This window comes from Hippopotamus amphibius, chromosome 16 (genome assembly GCF_030028045.1).
Source record: "Hippopotamus amphibius kiboko isolate mHipAmp2 chromosome 16, mHipAmp2.hap2, whole genome shotgun sequence".
NCBI lineage: Eukaryota > Metazoa > Chordata > Mammalia > Artiodactyla > Hippopotamidae > Hippopotamus > Hippopotamus amphibius.
In genome coordinates this window covers 47,734,658-47,752,640 of record NC_080201.1, presented here as the reverse complement: position 1 = coordinate 47,752,640, position 17,983 = coordinate 47,734,658, and the positions used below count along the sequence as shown (strand labels likewise).

Below are 17,983 nucleotides of genomic sequence, written 5' to 3'. Positions count from 1 at the left end.
CTGGAAGGAGCTCATAATAGAGGACTCCCTTCCAATCCCACCACAAATACATCATCTTCTTTGGATGAAGACTGCCTTGGTGTGGATGGTGGTGGTTCATTTCACTTGCCCCATGATCTTTTCAGTTCCACATTATTGTACAGTATCCACTCTTCATCGCCCATCATAATTTGTTTTAAAAATGGAACACTTTTGTTATATTTAAGTAGAGAATCACATGCAGAGATAGTCAAAAAGGTTTTGTTCGCTTAACTTATGTGGAACCCAAACATCAAAGTGATTAATATAACCAAGTTGGTGTAAATGATTTTCAGTGCTTGATTTGGGTATTTTGAGTATGCCAGCTATCTCCCGCATGGTATAACATTGATTGTTCTCAGTTAATGTCTTGATTTGATCACTATCAACTTCAACTGGTCTACCCGACTGTGGAGCATCATCCAGTGAGAAACCTCCAGCACAAAACTTTGCAAGCCACTTCTGACATGTTCGATCAGTCACAGCACCTGCTCCATACACTGCACAAATCTTTTTTTGCATTTCGGTCGTGTTTAACCTTTCTGGAAATAATAAAACATAACATGCCGAAATGTTGCTTTTTTCCTTCCATCTTCAATATTAAAATGGCTATACAAAAATTGACCAATTTTGATACTTTTTTAAAATGTACTCTGATAGGACAGCTGTCACAATACAATCTAACAAAACTGTTTTGAATGAAGTTAAAGAAAACTAAGCACTACTAGAGCCATCTTATGGGAAAAACCAAACGAACTATGTGGCCAACCCAACAGAATACACAAAGAACTTTGAAAATTCAACAGCAAAAAAACCCAAAAATCAAATCAGAAAATGCACAAAGACATGAACAGACATTTCACTGAAGAGGATACAAAGACGGCAAATAAACATATGATTTTCTATTAAGGAAATTCAAATAAAAACTATCATGAAATATCATTACCCACCTATCAGAAAGGCTAAAATGAAAAGCTGATAACACCAAATGCTGACTAGGATTCAGTGAAATGCATCATTCATACATTGCTGGTGTTTGCCATTTCCTTTCAAAACTAAAAATGAGCTTACCATTATCATCCAGCAATTACATACTTGTGCTTTACCCCAGACTTATTCTCAAGTACAAACTTTTACATGAATGTAAGGAACATACATATAGGTTTACCTATATATATTCCTAACATTCGTGTTATACATACACATACCATGTAAGAAATAAGACAATCTCAAAAGGATACGTACTACAGGATTCCATTTATGTAACTTCATGAAATACACAGTTATATAGATATAGAGTAGATTAGTGGTTACCAAGGATTAGGAATAAGGGAGAAAGGGATGGGTGTAGCTATATACAGAGATAACAGGAGGGAGCCTTGTGGTGATGGTACTAACTATTTTGATTGTTGTAGTAGTGATATAAGGCTAAGTATGATAAAACTACATAGAGCTATACATACACACACACAAACACACAGACAAATGAGTGTGTGTATAAGTAGTGAAATGTGAGTAACTTCTATGAATTATATTAATGACTATTTTTCAGTAGATATTGTACTATAGTTGTATAAGATGTTAACACTGGGGAAGGCTGGAGGAAGGGTTTGTGGGACCTTCCTGTATGTTTCTTTGCAATTGCCTGTGAATCTATAACTATTTCAAGATAAAAAAACTTAAAAAAGAAATCATCACACTCATGCAAAAGGAAAGGCCTGGCCAGGTATCAAAAATTAGTAAAAACAATAACATCTTAAATGAAAGCAAAACACTTAGGAGAGTATGTATCATTTTTTCACGTTTCCCCCCACCCTGTATTAGTCTCTCAGAGTCCATGTAACAAAGTACCACAAACTAGGTGGCTTAAAGGAACAGAAATACTCTTCTCATAGCTTTGGAGCACCATGAGTTACAGACATCATCAAAGACCTCTAACTTGTGGAATGAACCTGCTCGTGGCCTTCAGGACCCTACACTTTCCTAGGGTCCTACTTCTTCCTTTCCAATCATCCCTCTACTATCTCTGTCTCCTCAATACAGTCATTTTCCTTAATTTTCATGATTTCTAATCAATTTAATTTTTCCTAAATGTTCTATTAGAAAATAATTTCATATGTTCTTGATCCAATACTAGACTGAAAATGCCTCTATAACATTTAAAACTGTATTCTCGTCACCTAGCAAAGCAACTTGCATGAATTTTTAAAAAAATTAATAAATACTCTGTTGATTGCATCTTTTGATGAACAGAAGTTTTTAAGTTTGATGTATTCCCATTTGTCTATTTTTGCTTTGGTTACCTGTGCTTTGGTATTATATCCCAGAAATTACTGCCAAATCCAATGTAATGAAGTTTTCCCCCTATATTTTCCTCTAGGTGTTTTACAGTTTGGGGTCTTAGATTTAATTCTTTGATCTATTTTGAGTTAATTTCTGTATATACCATAAGGTATTTTATTCCTTTGTATGTGGGTATCCAGTTTCCCCAACACCATTTGTTAAGAGTAGTACAGTCCTTTCTCCCATATAATGGTCTTGGCATTTGGTCTTGTCTAAAATCATTTTGTCATGTATCTGAGGGTTTATTTCTAGACTCTCTATTATATTCCACTCATCTAGGTCTGTCTTTACGCCAGTACCACATTGTTTGATTACTGTAACACTGTAATAAGTTTTGAAATCAGATTTTCCCTGATTATTCTGTTTAAAATAACCTTACTGGCCCAACATTCTGGCCAGTTGGTCTACTCCTCAAAACAGCTTTCTGCTTCTTGATTATAGCTCACTCACCTGGGCAATGTTCTCCTGTCACTTCCCTCATAACCATCCAGGGCTCTTTCCCTTGCTCCAAAGAGGAGATCACAGCCGGCTTAGAAATAGAAAGTCCTGGTTATAACAAAAGAAATGGAGATGAGGTGGAAATGAAAGTATTCAAATACTGTGTTTCAGAATTTATTTCAAAAAAAACTATAGGACAAGATGGTACTTGATAAGGTCTAAAGAAGAAAGAAAAGTCAAATTCTCATATACAGGTAAACTCAGGATCATAAAAAACAAAGCAAACAAATAGACGGCAAAATGCTATTTAAATTATATAAGCTTTCACTCCTTATCTTCCGTTGAGAAAAAAAGGAGTTTCCTGAAATACTTATTCTTAGATAGTTTTCCATGTTAAATGTAAAGTTCTTAGAATGTAACTTCCAAATGCAAATTGTTTACATTTGTTGTAGTAAATGGAATAGTGTTCATTTGAGCTGTAAATGTAAATGACATTTCTTGATTCAGTCCATTACTACACTAAATGGGAATGCTAAAGAGCTTTACACCCAGGACCCATGTGTTTTAGTTTTATCTACGCTAGTATATCTGCACGTTTAGTACAGTGCAAGTGAAATAAAAGACAAAGCCATGTTATGCTTTAATGGTACAGAATTTCAATTCTGCTCCTTAATTTTCAAGGAAGAAAGTCAGTTATGAGAAAGGACCAGAGAAAGATGTGAGGATAGAGAAAATGAAGGTGGAACTCCATTTGGCTGTGCTTATTTCTACACAAAGAGAAAATTCATCTAGTTATTTAAAAGGAAGCCCTAAAATTCACAGTGGAGAAAGCAGAAATTTCAAGAAACAGATTCTGAATTATTACAGGCAGATAACTTTACCCAGTGAAACCAAGTTGCTATAGTTCTCCAACATCACATCTTTGTACAAATTCCTCTGCGCAGGGTTCAGGCATTCCCATTCCTCCTGTGAGACATCTATAGCCACATCTTTGAACAACACCAACCCCTAAAATGACAAATCACAGTACTATTTTTAAAAGTATAAGAAACATTTTTCAAAAGGAAGAAGCAGTGCTAAAAGAAGGCATTGCAGGAAAAGGATGGTACAGTGAGTATACAGGCTAAGGCCGGAAGCTTGTGGGGATCAAAAATGAATTTAGTGAGACTGAAGCAGAGTGCCCACATACTCTTAAACAATTCAATTTCTGCACACACATCCTCTTGCATAGGGTGTAAAACATCTGTTAATCACTCATCTAGAAATTAAGAAACTAAACAGAGGTTCCCAACTAAGCTAAACAGTTGAAAATTTTTAAATTTTTCCAGAATGTCTTGTGAAAATCTTCATCTTCAGAAAAAGGACCTGAAGATTTTTCTTCCTCATTATGACTAAGCATTTTTACTATTAATGCAAATTCTTTAATAAATATCCAGTGCAGACTATATTTTCCAAAGATGGACAGAGCACATCTCCCAGCCCATTGGTCTTTTTCAACATACCCTTGATATGCCCCACTCACCAGCAGACCAATAGCAGCTTTGGGACACTCTGGTCCCCGCAGCCAACCATGTCAGGAACTGGTCCCATCCACCAGCATGCTGACACCAGATCTGGGACCCCTGGCCCCACAATCACCCACTCCAGAACCTGACTCCACCCACCAGTGGGCCAACACTAGCCCTGGCACCCCCTGGGACCCCAGTGCCAGCAGTCTTGTGATCCAGCTCTGCCAACCAGTGCCCATCAACCTGTGCATAAGACAGGGCCTGGCAGACAACTGGACCAGGAGCCAGCCACGCCTACCAGACTGCCCACAGTAGTCAGCTCACCACAACAGAAGGACCCATGCAGCCCAAATACAGGGCACCCCCAGAGCATATAGAGACCAGCAGGGAGAGTACTGCTGGGACGTAGAGGATGTTGCCTACGAAAGGCCACTTCTCCAAGGTTGGGAAAGGTAACCAACCTTCCAGAAACACAGAAATAAAAACAGCAAACTGGGCAAAATGAGGTGACAGAGAAATATCTTCCAAATGAATTGAACAAGATAAAATCCCAGAAGAAGAACTAAGTGAAGTGGAGATAGGCAATTTACCCTACAGGGAGTTCAAGGTACTGACTGTAAAGATGTTCAAAGAATTCAGGAGAAGATTAGATAAACAGAGGGATAGGGACTTCCTTGGTGGTGCAGTGGTTAAGAATCCACCTGCCAATGCAGGGGACACGGGTTCGATCCCTGGTCTAGGAAGATCCCACAGCCGTGGAGCAACTAAGCCTGTGCGCCACAAATACTGAGCCCACATGCTGCAACTACTAAAGCCTGCAAGCCTAGAGCTCATGCTCCACAACAAGAGAAGCCACCGCACTGAGAAGCCCATGTACTGCAACAAAGAGTAGCTCCCACTCAAAGACCCAACGTAGACAAAATAAATAAAGAAATAAAATTGTCTTTAAAAAAAAAAAAAAGAGAGAGTGATAAGCAATAATCCCTTAAGGCTATCAGCTGACTTCTCAGCAGAAACTCTGCAGTCCAGAAGGGAGTGGCACGATAAACTTAAAGTGATGAAAGGAAAAAACCTACAACCAAGAATACTCTACCTGGCAAGGCTTTCTTTCATTCAGTTTGATGGAGAGATCAAAAGCTTTACAAAGAAGCAAAAGCTAAAAAAGTTCAGCATCACCAAAGCAGCTTTACAAGAAATGTTTCTTTAAGTGAAAAAGAAAAGGTCACAACTAGAAACATGAAAATTACAAAAGGAAAAAATCTCATTGGTAAAGGCAAATATACAGTAAAGGTAGTAAATTCGCCATGTATAAAGCTAATAGGAGGATTAAAAGACAAAAGTGGTAAAATCATCTATATCCACATTAAGCAGTTAAGGGAAATATATACAAAACAGAAAGATGTAAAATATAATGTCAAAAACAGGAAAAGTAGGGGAGGGTGTAAAATATGCAGGGTTGTTAACATGCATTTGAACATAAGAGATCAGCAACTAAAACTAATGAAAGAGAGATGGAGGAAGAAAGATTGCTATGTACAGTGTGGGAAACAGAGTAGGTATTAACTATGTAATATGTAACAATATTACATATTAACTACATAATATCTTTTCTATGGTGACATATGTAACTAGACTTATCACTGTGATCATTTTGAAATGTATAAAAATACCAAGTCACTATGTTATATAACAGGAACTAACATAGTGTTATAGGTCAGTTATACTTCAAAAACAAAGAAACAAATTCATAGAGAAAGAGATAAGATTTGCAGTTAACAGAGGCAGGGGTAGGGAGCGGGATTGGATAAAGATGGTTACAAGGTACAAACTTCCAGTTATAAGATAAATAAGTACTAATGATGTAATGTACAACATGATAAATATAATTAACACTGCTGAATGTTATATAAAAGTTAAGAGAGTAAATCCTAAGAGTTCCCACAAGAAAAAAAAATTTTTCTATTTCATTTTTGTGTCTACATGAGATGAAGGATTTCACTAACTTTATTGCGATAATCCTTTCATGATGTATGTAAGTCAAATCATTATGCTGTACACCTTAAACTTACACAGTGCTGCATGTCAGTTATTTCTCAATAAAACTGGAAGAAAAAAAATGCTGAAAGAAAGCTGTCAAGCTATAATTCTATTTCTAACTAAAATCCTTCAAAATGAAGGTGAAATAAAGCTTGGAGTTTTATTTTTGTTTCTATTGGTTTTTTTAAAATTTATTTATTTATTGGCTGGGTTGGGTCTTCGTTGCTGTGCATGGGCTTTCTCTAGCTGTGGAGAGCGGGGGGCTACTCTTCGTTGTCATGCAGGCTTCTCATTGCAGTGGCTTCTCTTGTTGCAGAGCACAGGCTCTAGGCGCAGGGGCTTCCGTAGTTGCGGCACATGGGCTTAGTTGCTCCTCGGCTTGTGGGATCTTCCCGGACCAGGGCTCGAACCCGTGTCCCCTGCATTGGCAGGAGGATTCTTAACCACTGCGCCACCAGGGAAGCCCAGTTTTTTTGAGAGACACAAACCTGCGCTACAAAAAATGTTAAATGAAGTTTTGTAGGTGGAAAAAATTTATAGTGGGTATAAACTTCTATCCCCAGAGAAGTGAAAAGTGCCAGAAATGATACATTTGGAGGTAAATAAGATATTGTTTTCATCTTATAATTTCTTTAAAACATAACTGACAATTTTAAAGAAAAAAAAAAAAGCTGAGAGTTCCCTGGTGGCCTGGTGATTAGGATTCTGGGCTTTCACTGCCGTGGCCCAGGTTCAATCACTAGTCAGGGAACTAAGATCCCGCAAGGCATGGCACCCCCCCAAAAAAAGGAAGAAAGAAAGAAAAAAGGAAAAAAAAAAGCATGTGTGATTTAAAAATATTTAGAAATAAAATATATGACAACAGTAGTAAAAAAAAATGGGAAGGGGAAATGGAAATATCCAGTTTTAAGATTTTTGTGTTATGGATGAAGTTGTGTAAAATTACTGGAAGATCTAATAAGATTTTTTTGTTTTTAAACCACATTGGAAACCTTAGAACAACCCCTAAAACAGTAAACACAAAAACAAACAAACAAACAAAAAACAGTACAGCTAATAATCCTACAATGGAGATAAATACAAGATTAGTCCAAGAGAAGGCCAGAAAACAGGAAAAAAAAAAAAAAAGGAAGAAAGAATAGATAAGATGTAAAACCTAATCATTACATTCAATTTACATGATCCATCTAAAGGTCAGCAAAATTTTTCTGAATAGGATCAGATAGTAAATATTTTAGGCTCTGTGGGTCACATACAGTCCCTACAACATATTCTTTTTTCTTTACTTATTTATAACCCCTTTGAAATATAAACCCACTTTTAGGTTGAGGGCCATACAAAAACAGGTTGTGGGCTGGATTTGGCTAGCATTCCATAGTTTGCTAACCCCTGTCTAGATACTTGAAGGCAGCGACTGTCAGACTGGGTAAAAGAGTAGAACCAAAGTATATGCTGTTATATAAGATACACTTAAAATAGGTTAAAAGGATGGAAAAAAGATATGCCATGAAAAAAAAAAGGTAAAAGAAAGCTTAAGCAGCTATGTTAATAAAGAGAACAGAATTCAAGGCAAAGAATATTACCAAAAGGAACATTTCATGATCAAGGGCTCATTTTGTCAAGAGGATATAACAGTCCTAAATGTGCATGCACCTAATAGCACAACTTCAAAACACCATAAAGCAAAAACTGACAGAACTGTAACAGACAGATCCATGGTTGTATCTGGAAGTTTCAATGGTCCTCTGAATAACTGACAGACCAAGTGACAAAAAAAAAAAAAAACCAGTAAAGATATAGAAGAGTTGATCACCATTACAAACAACTTGACCTAACTGATAAACACTCTACCCAATAAACAGTATAATACCCCTTTTTTCAAACTGCACATGGAGCATTCACCAAATTGTCCACATTTGGGGCCATAAGACAAATCTCAATAAATTTAAAAGGACAGAAATTACAGAGTACTTTCCTTGACCACCACAGAATCAAATTAAAAGTCAACTATCAGAAAGATCTGAAAAAGTCCCCAAATATTTGGAAGTTAAAGAGCACTCCTCTAAATAACCCATGGGTGAAAGAAGAAAGGGAATTTTAAGAGAAAATTAAATCTAAAATATACAGAATGAAGGAAAGAATAAATAAGAGCAGTAATCAGTGAAATAGCAAGGGCAAACTAGAGAGAAAAACCAATAAAACTAAAAGCTGGTTCTTGGAAAAGACCAATAAAATTGATAAGCTGCTATATACTGATCAAGAACAGAAGACATAAATTATCAATATCAGGAATTTAAAAGGGTGCATTACTGTATATCTGACAGGCATTAAAATGACAATAAGGGAATATTATGAACAACTTTATGCCAATAAATTTGATATCTAAGTTGAAATAATTTGTGCGTTGAAAGTACAAATTACTAAACTAATTCAAGAAAAAAAAAAAACCTTTATCTATTAAAGAAATTAAAGTCTCCCCATGAAGAAAACTCTAAACTCAGAAATTGTATTAGTTTTCTACTGCTGTGGCACAAATCACCACAAATGTAGTAGCTTAAAACAACAAATTTATTATCTGTTGATTAGAAGTCCCACAAGGGTTTTAATAGACTAAATCAAGGGGTTGGTGGGGCTGTGCACCTTTCTGGCAGCTCTAGGGAAGAGTCCATTTCCTTGTCTTTTCTAGCTTCTAGATGCTACTTACATTTCTTGGCTTATGGCCCCCCCTCCTCCATCTTCAAAGCCAGTAATGTTGCATTTTTTAACAGAAGTATGCATATTCCATACTCACATCCTCATTTGACCATGCATCTTCAGATAACCCAAGATAATCTCCCCATCTCAAAAGCATTAATTTAATCATATTTTCAAAATTTCTTTTCCCATGTAAAGTTACATATTCACAGGTTCTAGGATTAGCATGTAGACAGTTTTTTCTTTGGGGGGTTATTATTCTGCCTATCACAGATGCTTTTTGCTGGTGAATTCTATCAGACAATTAAGGAAGAAATAATACTAGTTCTATAAAAACAAAAAAACAAAAAAAACTCTTCCAGAAAATAGAGGAGGAAGATGCATGTCCTGACTTCTTCTATAAATAAACAAGGAATAAAGACATTTTCACATAAAGAAAGCTGAGAGCCTATGTCACCAGAAGATATAAACTATAGGAAATGCTAAGGAAATGTCTTCAGGCCAAAAAGAAGTGATATCAAACAGAAATTCAGATCTCAAAAAGACAGAGCAATTAAAAATGGTATATATGTGAATAAATAAAATGTATTTGCAAAGAATCAAATAAAGTATTTTTTTCAAGAGTCTTTTCAATTCCCTTTGTTTCTGTGGATTTTCCCCTTTTCATTTTGTATATTTGTGCTTTCTCCCTTTTCATTCAATTCAAAGGTTAGTGATTTATCTTATTGATTTACCTTATTAGTTATAATTTTTCCTGTTTTCTAATATATATAATTTTTATCTTTGTAAATTCCTTCCAGGTTTTTAACTGGATTTTCTTTCTTATTTTTAACTTACATATTTTCATTATTTTTTTTAGAAGCATTTAAATCTATGACTTTTCAGAGTCCTGCTTTAACTAAATTCCAAGGGTTCCAACACGCAGAGGTACAACTGATACTAGAAATTTTTCACTTTTAGACTATATTTCTTCTTTGACCCAGCAGTTACTAAGACAGATTTTATAAACTGCTGGTAAGAACAACTTAATTTTTCTGATTTTGTAATTAAATTCTAGTTGTATTTCACTGTGTTCAGAGAATACTGTTCACCATTTGTACCTTTTGGACTTTACTACAGCCTAATATTTTGTCATTTTTTTCTGAATGGTCCATGGACACTTAAAAAATGTATATTCATTATTATTAGGATTTAATATATATCAATAAGATAGATCTGATAGAGCATGTGATTTAGCACTTCAATATCCTTACTAAATTTTGTCCACTTGGCTTGACTTTGACTAAAAGGGTTAATTAGTCCCCTACTGCTGGCAAGTATCTATTTCTTCTTCTATCTGCTCTTCTATTTGTTTTAGGAAAGTTGCTGCTGTAACATTTTATATGTAGGTAATTCATAGCTATTTTATCTTCCCTTTGAAACTTACACCTTAGAATTATGTAGTGTCCTTCTTTGCCATGTTTAATGATGTGATATGGCCTGAATTTTAGTATGTTTTCCTTTAGTTTCCATTTGCCTGGTATAATTTCTCATTTCTTTTATTAAACTTTCTGAATCACTTAATCACTTAAGTATCTGATGCAGAGAGCTGAGTGACTCAATCTGAAAGCATTTTTCTCTTAATAGACATGTTAAAGCTCATATACAGTTATTGATTGATAAGACATATATCTGCTCTTTCAGCTTAGTTTTACCATACAATTATCTTGTTCATTACATATATATATAGTCATCCCTTGGTATCCACAGGGGACTGGCTCCAGGACCCCCACAGGTACCAAAATCTGCAGATGTTCAAGTCCCTCATGTAAAATGGAGTAGTATTTGCATATAACCTCCACACATTCTCCCACATACTTTAACTCATCTCTGAATTACTTATAATACCTAATATAATGTAAATATGTAAATAGTTGCTAAAATGCAGCAAATTCAAGTTTTGCTTTGTGGAACTTTCTTGAATTTTTTTTCCTAAATATTTTCAACCTACAGTTGGTTGAATCTATAGACGTAGAACCCACCAATATGGAGAGCTGACTGTGTGTGTGTGTGTTTGTGTGTATACACATACACATATATATATACATACACACATACATATGTTGGTATATATATTTGTGTCTTAAGTCTTATACTATATAAGTTGATTATTTACTGTCTCTTTCATTACAAGTCAAGTTCCATAAGGAAAGATTTGTATGTCTGATTTTTCCCCCCACTGATTTATTCCTAGTTACCTAGCAGAGTGCCTATCACATAGTAGGTATTCAATAAATATTTGTTAAATCACTTCATCAAACCAAAGTTCTGACAAGAGAAACATCAATATTTCCCTTAAAAGGATACTATTTCTGTTCTCTCCTTATTCTGGAAGAAGACTGAGCGTATGGGAAATAAGTAATAATTAAGTGAATGAGTATATAAACTGGTTAGAGCAAAAAAGGAAGATCCTAAATTTTTGGCACCATCACTTACTCACTCACTGGCAAGTTAGTATATGATATTCAGTTAGGTAACAATATCAGGATAAAGAATGCAAATATTCATATGACCTATAGAAAAAAAAAGGAGTTCAGTGAGGAACAAGAAAACAACAACTTACATGGGCCATGGCTTTTTTTTTTAAAGAATTCGACGTACTTATTAGTCGCCTTCTTGGTTCCACTTTAGAAGAAATTCACAGTCCAAAGAAAGTGTTGCTGAATGAGAGGGGTTTAAAAAACAAAAACAAAAAAGACATGAGATGATCTTGCCTCTGAGCTTACAATGTGCTAATTTAGAATGACATTTCCCCCATTTCATGTGTCCTACTCCCAGACCCCATACACACATACATAAAAGATCAGAGAGAAGCTGGACAAATATCCCAACCTTACTCAAAGCAAAGAAGGAATCCAGCTATAGATTCAAGAAAGACTGCGCCCAGGCTCTTTAGCAGGAGGGACTTAGAGAGGCAGACCAGGTCCCAACACTATGATAAAATCGACCCAACTGGCCTGCTCAGACCTATCCTGACCAGATTCTCACCGAATTAAGAAGAAAAAGAAAAGGAAATGGACAAAGTGAAAAGGTCAGGGAAATGACTCAAAAGATCTAACAGATCTTTTGTTATATTTAACCTTCCTGTGTAATAGAAATTTCAAAAATAGACACTAAAGCATCAAAAATTTCTAGAGCAAAATAAATACTTGAGTCTTTAGTTAGTAGTACTGGTGAGAATTAAAAAACCACAACCTGGGAAATCTTCTGAAATTTATTCCTAAACACAGAAAAAAAGACCTACATATCTTTTAACAAGGAATTACAAAACAATGTGTATTGCGTTCTAATCTTTGGGAAAAAATACTCTAACATAAGCATATGAGTATGTACATAAGGAGGGTGAAAGCATTTGCAATGAAACGTTTAGAGTAGTTGAAGAATTGCAGATAACTTTTACTTTAAATGAAGTAATATAACAAAGGAATTTTGAAGGTTAACATGAACATTTCAGGTAAGATGCAGCACTAATCATCTTAGACACTGTTTTTGGTTGTGCAACAGTGCCATTCTTTCCTCCAATTACAGGTGTTTCTAAGGGGAATGGCAGAAGCAGTGAGGTAGAGAAAATTTGAGATACTAGATTTTTCTTGAAGCTTCAACTTTGTGTGACGTTGAGTGTGATGTGGAGTAGACGCTGTCTGTGACCATGGAGACTGTGTTTCTCTGATTCTTGGTGATGTGTGTGAGCTCTTCATATAACTGTTGAGGACACGGACTAAGTTGGCATAAGGTTAGTTTTTTGTTGTTTGTTTCTCTTCTTTTTTAACTATATAAGTTACTTTGACGTTGTGTGATAAACATGGCGGGGGTGTAATTTTGGCTTTATGACGTGTATGAATCTACTGGTGACTACTGGAATGTCTTCCTAACTGCTCGATTACGGTGAGCCTGAGGTTTAAAGCTTTGTGTAAATGCGTTTTTCTTTTATGTAAGTAAATGGGGCTTACACAAATAGTCTCCCGCAATCATTATCACAAACACAAACTCCATTTACACATAGGGCCATGCACAAAATTACATGGTCGCAAAAGCACGAATCCAGTTGCCGTCACAACAAACTGCCAAATACCCTTAGCACGGAGACGAATTTCCGTCACGCACTCATAGCCTAATCTATGCTCCCTAGGGCTGCTCCCACACTAAGAGGCCTAACGCTCCAGACACTCCTTTTGCCCGGTCCTGGGGCTACAGGATTCCTCACCTTCAGCATCCTCAGGAGGAGCTCTCGTCCAAGTTCTGATTGAAATCCCATGCGAGGCCGCACGCCTAGCCTTGCCTACTCTACACGGAATGCCCTCAACTGCCTCTGCATCCGACCATCCAACAGACTTTCTGACCGGAAGTCGCTTTCGAGAGCTGTGTCCTCTGGGAAACTCAGTCCAAGAGGAAAGAGCCCGGGAAGCTAACAAGGTAGGTCTTCCGCCAGACTTCCGGCCGCACCTGCGCTGTTTCACTCGGGCTCGGCGTGATGCCACAACCGCCCAGTTTGCGTGGCTTAGACTCGAGTTTTGGGTCTGAATTCAGAAACTCAGATTTCTCAAAGGACGGATTTCAGGCCTGATATGGTGGCTGTCTCCACCTTCTCAACGTGGACGCTCGCGGGCAGATGGCTTAATTGTTGCCTAGTGCCGAGAGATCCAGCCTCTTCTGTGCGGTTGCAATAAGAGATGTATTTTCTGTGAGTAGGCACGTGTGCGAGGGTGCGTCTGATGGAGAGGGAGATGATTATGTGCCACCGACTATGAGGGTGTCATGCGTGAGGAAATTTGTATGTGACAGTGAATGTGCTACATACTCGTGTAGGTTCAAGCAGTGAGCTCGGCCATGCGCAGTGATTGTGAGGTGGCATAATGTAATGTGACTTACCTGTGAGTGGTGGTTTGAGACCGTGTGATTGACTACACGTGCTTGCGGGTGGCACGACTGTACTGGCAGTGACCTCGTAACATTTGGCGTAAGGCTCTTTTTGCTGGGTCCACCTATGACTGCGGTGAGGGTTTGGCGTGTCCACAGGTGAATTTCACCGGAGAAGGGAGGAAGCTGGTCTGTTGGAACTAAGAGGGACCCAGTGGATGAATCACAGAGACCTGGGGCAGGTGAGCTCGTCCTGAGCCGTATGTGTGTGGGGTGGGGGGGGGGGAGTGTGAGTTGACATTGTGTGTCTAAGTGTGTGTGAGAGGCTGGAATTAATCCAGAGGAGTGGAAACTAATACAGATTATTTGCTATAAAGCACAAACCTATGGTAAAGATTTTTAACCTTGCTGAGAGGCCAGAAACTCCATCTCTTCAGTGTGAGGAAACAGAGTGTCTGTGAGAACACGTGGTTGTCTTTCTGTGTCTGATTCTCTGTCATGTATGTGAGATGGTTTGCACTTGAGCCTATCACTGGGAGAGGGTGTCGAGTGAAATACATGACATATGTGAAGGTGGTTTGTGACTGTACCCAAATCTCTGGATGAATTGTGACAGTGAAGGAGCTGGTGATTATAACTGTTGTGACTCTGAGTTTAACTGAGTATGATTGAGTGGAAGGTCATGTGAGAGATTTGATAAATGTATTTTGGGGTGTGTGTTAGAATGCAACTTATGCAAGTTAAAATCTGGATGGAAGATAGTGTATGTGGTTGTGATCTGAATTTAGTGACTATGAGAGACTGCAATATTTTGAGTGTGTGAGATTGCGTATGAGGTGATATCTACTCTAAACCTCACCTCTAAAAAGATAATAATGGTTTAGCTTCCTGAAGCATCACCTTTACTTGAACATTAAATTTCCAAAGGAAATTCTTTTAAATCTAAGAAAAATTAAAACATGATTTTAAAAATATGAAATAATTTATTGTGATGAAGAATGCAAAATGAGCATGAAAGATTTTTAAAAATTTTCTATTATGTAGTAACTGGGAGTATGGTTGATATTCTTTGGTAGAAGTGAAATAGATGGGAAGTCTACTACATTCTTAACTTGATCTGTATAAGTGGAAGAGTTCTAGGTTAAGAGAACAAAAATCTAACTTGAATAATAAAAAGAGACAGTCGTGGCCCCTCAATTTCCAGACTTGACCCAGTATACAGACTTAGAACCCCTTAAATGAGAGACCCTGCTACACTGCCAAAAATGTATGCTGTTAATTTTTCCACTAAGCTTTCCCAAAGGAACCTATAGCCTTTACCAGGATAACTGTATGTTGAGGAAAAGGAAACAATCAGACCTTTCAGGGATTACTGGACACTGGCTCTGAACTGACACTAATTTCAGGAGAACCAAAACATCTTTGTCGTCCACCAGTCAGAGTAGGGGCTTATGGAAGTCAGGTGATCAATGAAGTTGTAGCTCAAGTCCATCTCACAGTGGGCCCTGAACCCATCCTGTGTTTTTTCCGCCAAGTTCTGGAATGGATAATTGGGATAGACATACTCAGCAACTGTAAGAATCCAGACATTCGTTCTCTGCCCTGCTGAGTAAGGGCTATTATGGTGGGAAAGGACAGGTGGAAGCTACTAGAACTGCCTCTACCCAGAAAAATAGTACACCAAAAGAAACTGCATTGCAGAGATTAGGGCCACCATTAAGGACTTGAAAGATGCAAGGGTGGTGATTCCCACCACATCCATATTCAGCTTGCCTATTTGGTCTGTGCAGAAGACAGATGGATACTGGAGAATGACAATGGATTATAAGCTTGACCAGGCAGTGACTCCAATTGCAGCTGCTGTATCAAATGTGGTTTCATTTCTTGAGCAAATTAGCATATTCCCTGGTACCTGGTAGGCAATTATTGATATGGCAATTTTTTTTCTCTCTCTATCCCTGTTAATAAAGACAGCTAGAAGCAGTCTGCTTTCAGCTGGCAAGGCCAGCAATACATCTCCAGTGTTCTACCTCAGGGCTATATCAACTCTCCAGCCCTATGTCATAAGGGACAAGTTCCTAGGGATCTTGATTACCTTTTCCTTCCACAAGATGTCACGCAGATCCATTTCATTGATGACAATGTGCTGATTGGACCTAGTGAACAAGAAATGACAACCACTCTAGACTTATTGGTAAGACATTTGTGTGTCAGAGAGTGGGAAAAAAATCCAACAAAAACTCAGGGATCTTCTACCTCAGTGAAATTCCTAGGGACCCAGTGGTGTGAGGCATGTCAGATATCCCTTCTAAGGGGAAGGATAAGTTGTTGAATCTGGCCCCTCCCACAACTAAAAAAGAGGCACAAAACCTAGGAAGCCTCTTGATTTTGGAGGTAACATATTCCTCATTTGGGTGTGTGACTTTCATCCCTTTACTGAGTGATCTGAGAAGTTGCTAGTTTTGAGTAGGGCCCAGAACAAGAGAACGCTCATGGTAGTCTGCAACAAGCCCAGACTACCATATGAGCTGCTTTGCCACTTGCCATATGGCCCAGCAGACCCAATGGTGCCTGAGGTATCAGGAGCATACAGGGATGCTGTCTGGGGCCTTTGGCAGGCCCCTATTGGTGAATCACAGCATAGGGCCTTAGGATTTTGAATCAAAGCCCTGCCATCCTCTGCAGTTAACTACTCTCCTTTTGAGAAACAGCTTTTAACCTGCTATTGGGCCTTAGAAGAGACTGAACACTTAACCATGGGCCACCAAGTGAGCACGCAGTGTGAGTTGCCCATCATGAACCAGTTGTAATCTGACCCACCAAACCATTAAGTTGGGTGCGCACAGCAGCACTCCATCATCAAATGAAAGTGGTATGTTGATCAGGCCAAGCACACCCTGATAGCACATGTAATCCTCCTATTGGGCAGAACTTCAAGCAGTGTACCTGGTTGTTTATTTTTCTTGGAAGGAGAAATGGCCAGATGTGAAGTTATATATTGATTCATGGGCTGTGGCCAATGGTTTAGCTGTATGGTCAGGGCCTTGGAAGGAACATGACTGGAAAGTTGGTTACAAGGAAGTCTGGAAAAGAGGTATGGACCTTGGGACTTCCCTGATGGTCCAGTGGTTAAGAATCCACCTTCCAGTGCAGGGGATGTGGGTTCAATCCCTGGTTGGGGAACTAAGATCCCACATATCACGGGGCAACTAATCCCGCACGCCACAACTACTGAGCCAACGCGCTCTGGAGCCCACATGCCACAATTAGAGAGAAGCCCGTGTGCTACATCGAAGCGCCCGTGTGCCACAATGAAAGATCCCGCATGCTGCAACGAAGATCCCGCGGGCCGCAACTGAGACCCAACATAGCCAAATAAATAAATATTTAAAAAAAAAGAGGTATGGATCTCTCTGAATGGGTAAAAATGAAGATATTTGTGTCCCATGTGAATGCTCACCAAAGACTAACCTCAACAGAGGAAGATTTTAATAAAGTGGATACGATGACCCATTTTGTGGATACCAGTTTCTTTCCTCAGCCACCCATCATCACCCAATGGGCTCATGAACAAAGTGGCCATGGTGGCAGTGATGGAGGTTATGCATGGGTGCAGCAACATGGTCTTCCATTCACCAAGGCTGACCTGGATATAGCCACTGCCTAATCTATCAGCAGCAGAGACCAACACTGAGTCCCCAATATGGCACCATTCCCTGGTGGCAGGTTGATCACACTGGACTGCTCCCATCATGGAAGGAGCAGCATTTTGTTCTTAGTGGAACAGACACTCTGGATACAGGTTTGCCTTTATTACACATACTGCTTCTACCAAAACTACCATCTGTGGACTTGCAGAATGCCTTATCCACTGTCATGGTATTCCACACAGCATTGCTTCTGATCAGGAAACTCATGTCACAACAAATGAAGTGCAGCAGTGGTCCCATCCCCATGGAATTGACCGCTCTTACCATGCTCCCACCATCCTGAAGCAGCTGCCTTGATAGAACAATGGAATGACCCTTTGAAGACTCAGTTACAATGCC

General features: G+C 38.4%; 1 protein-coding gene across 1 annotated transcript in view; it reads right to left on the bottom strand.

Annotated features, from left to right (window-relative positions):
* The window catches only part of LOC130838801 (zinc finger protein 461-like), a 38,968-nt gene that overhangs the window by 11,291 nt on the left and 9,694 nt on the right, over positions 1–17,983 (bottom strand). Inside the window, exons 2-5 of the mRNA XM_057712390.1 lie at positions 15,294–15,471; positions 11,641–11,737; positions 3,681–3,807; positions 2,812–2,907 (exon numbers count right to left, since the gene is read on the bottom strand). Coding sequence (XP_057568373.1) covers positions 2,812–2,907; positions 3,681–3,807; positions 11,641–11,649 — 232 coding nt within the window. The 5' untranslated portion in view covers positions 11,650–11,737; positions 15,294–15,471. The remainder of the gene's footprint in view (positions 1–2,811; positions 2,908–3,680; positions 3,808–11,640; positions 11,738–15,293; positions 15,472–17,983) is intronic.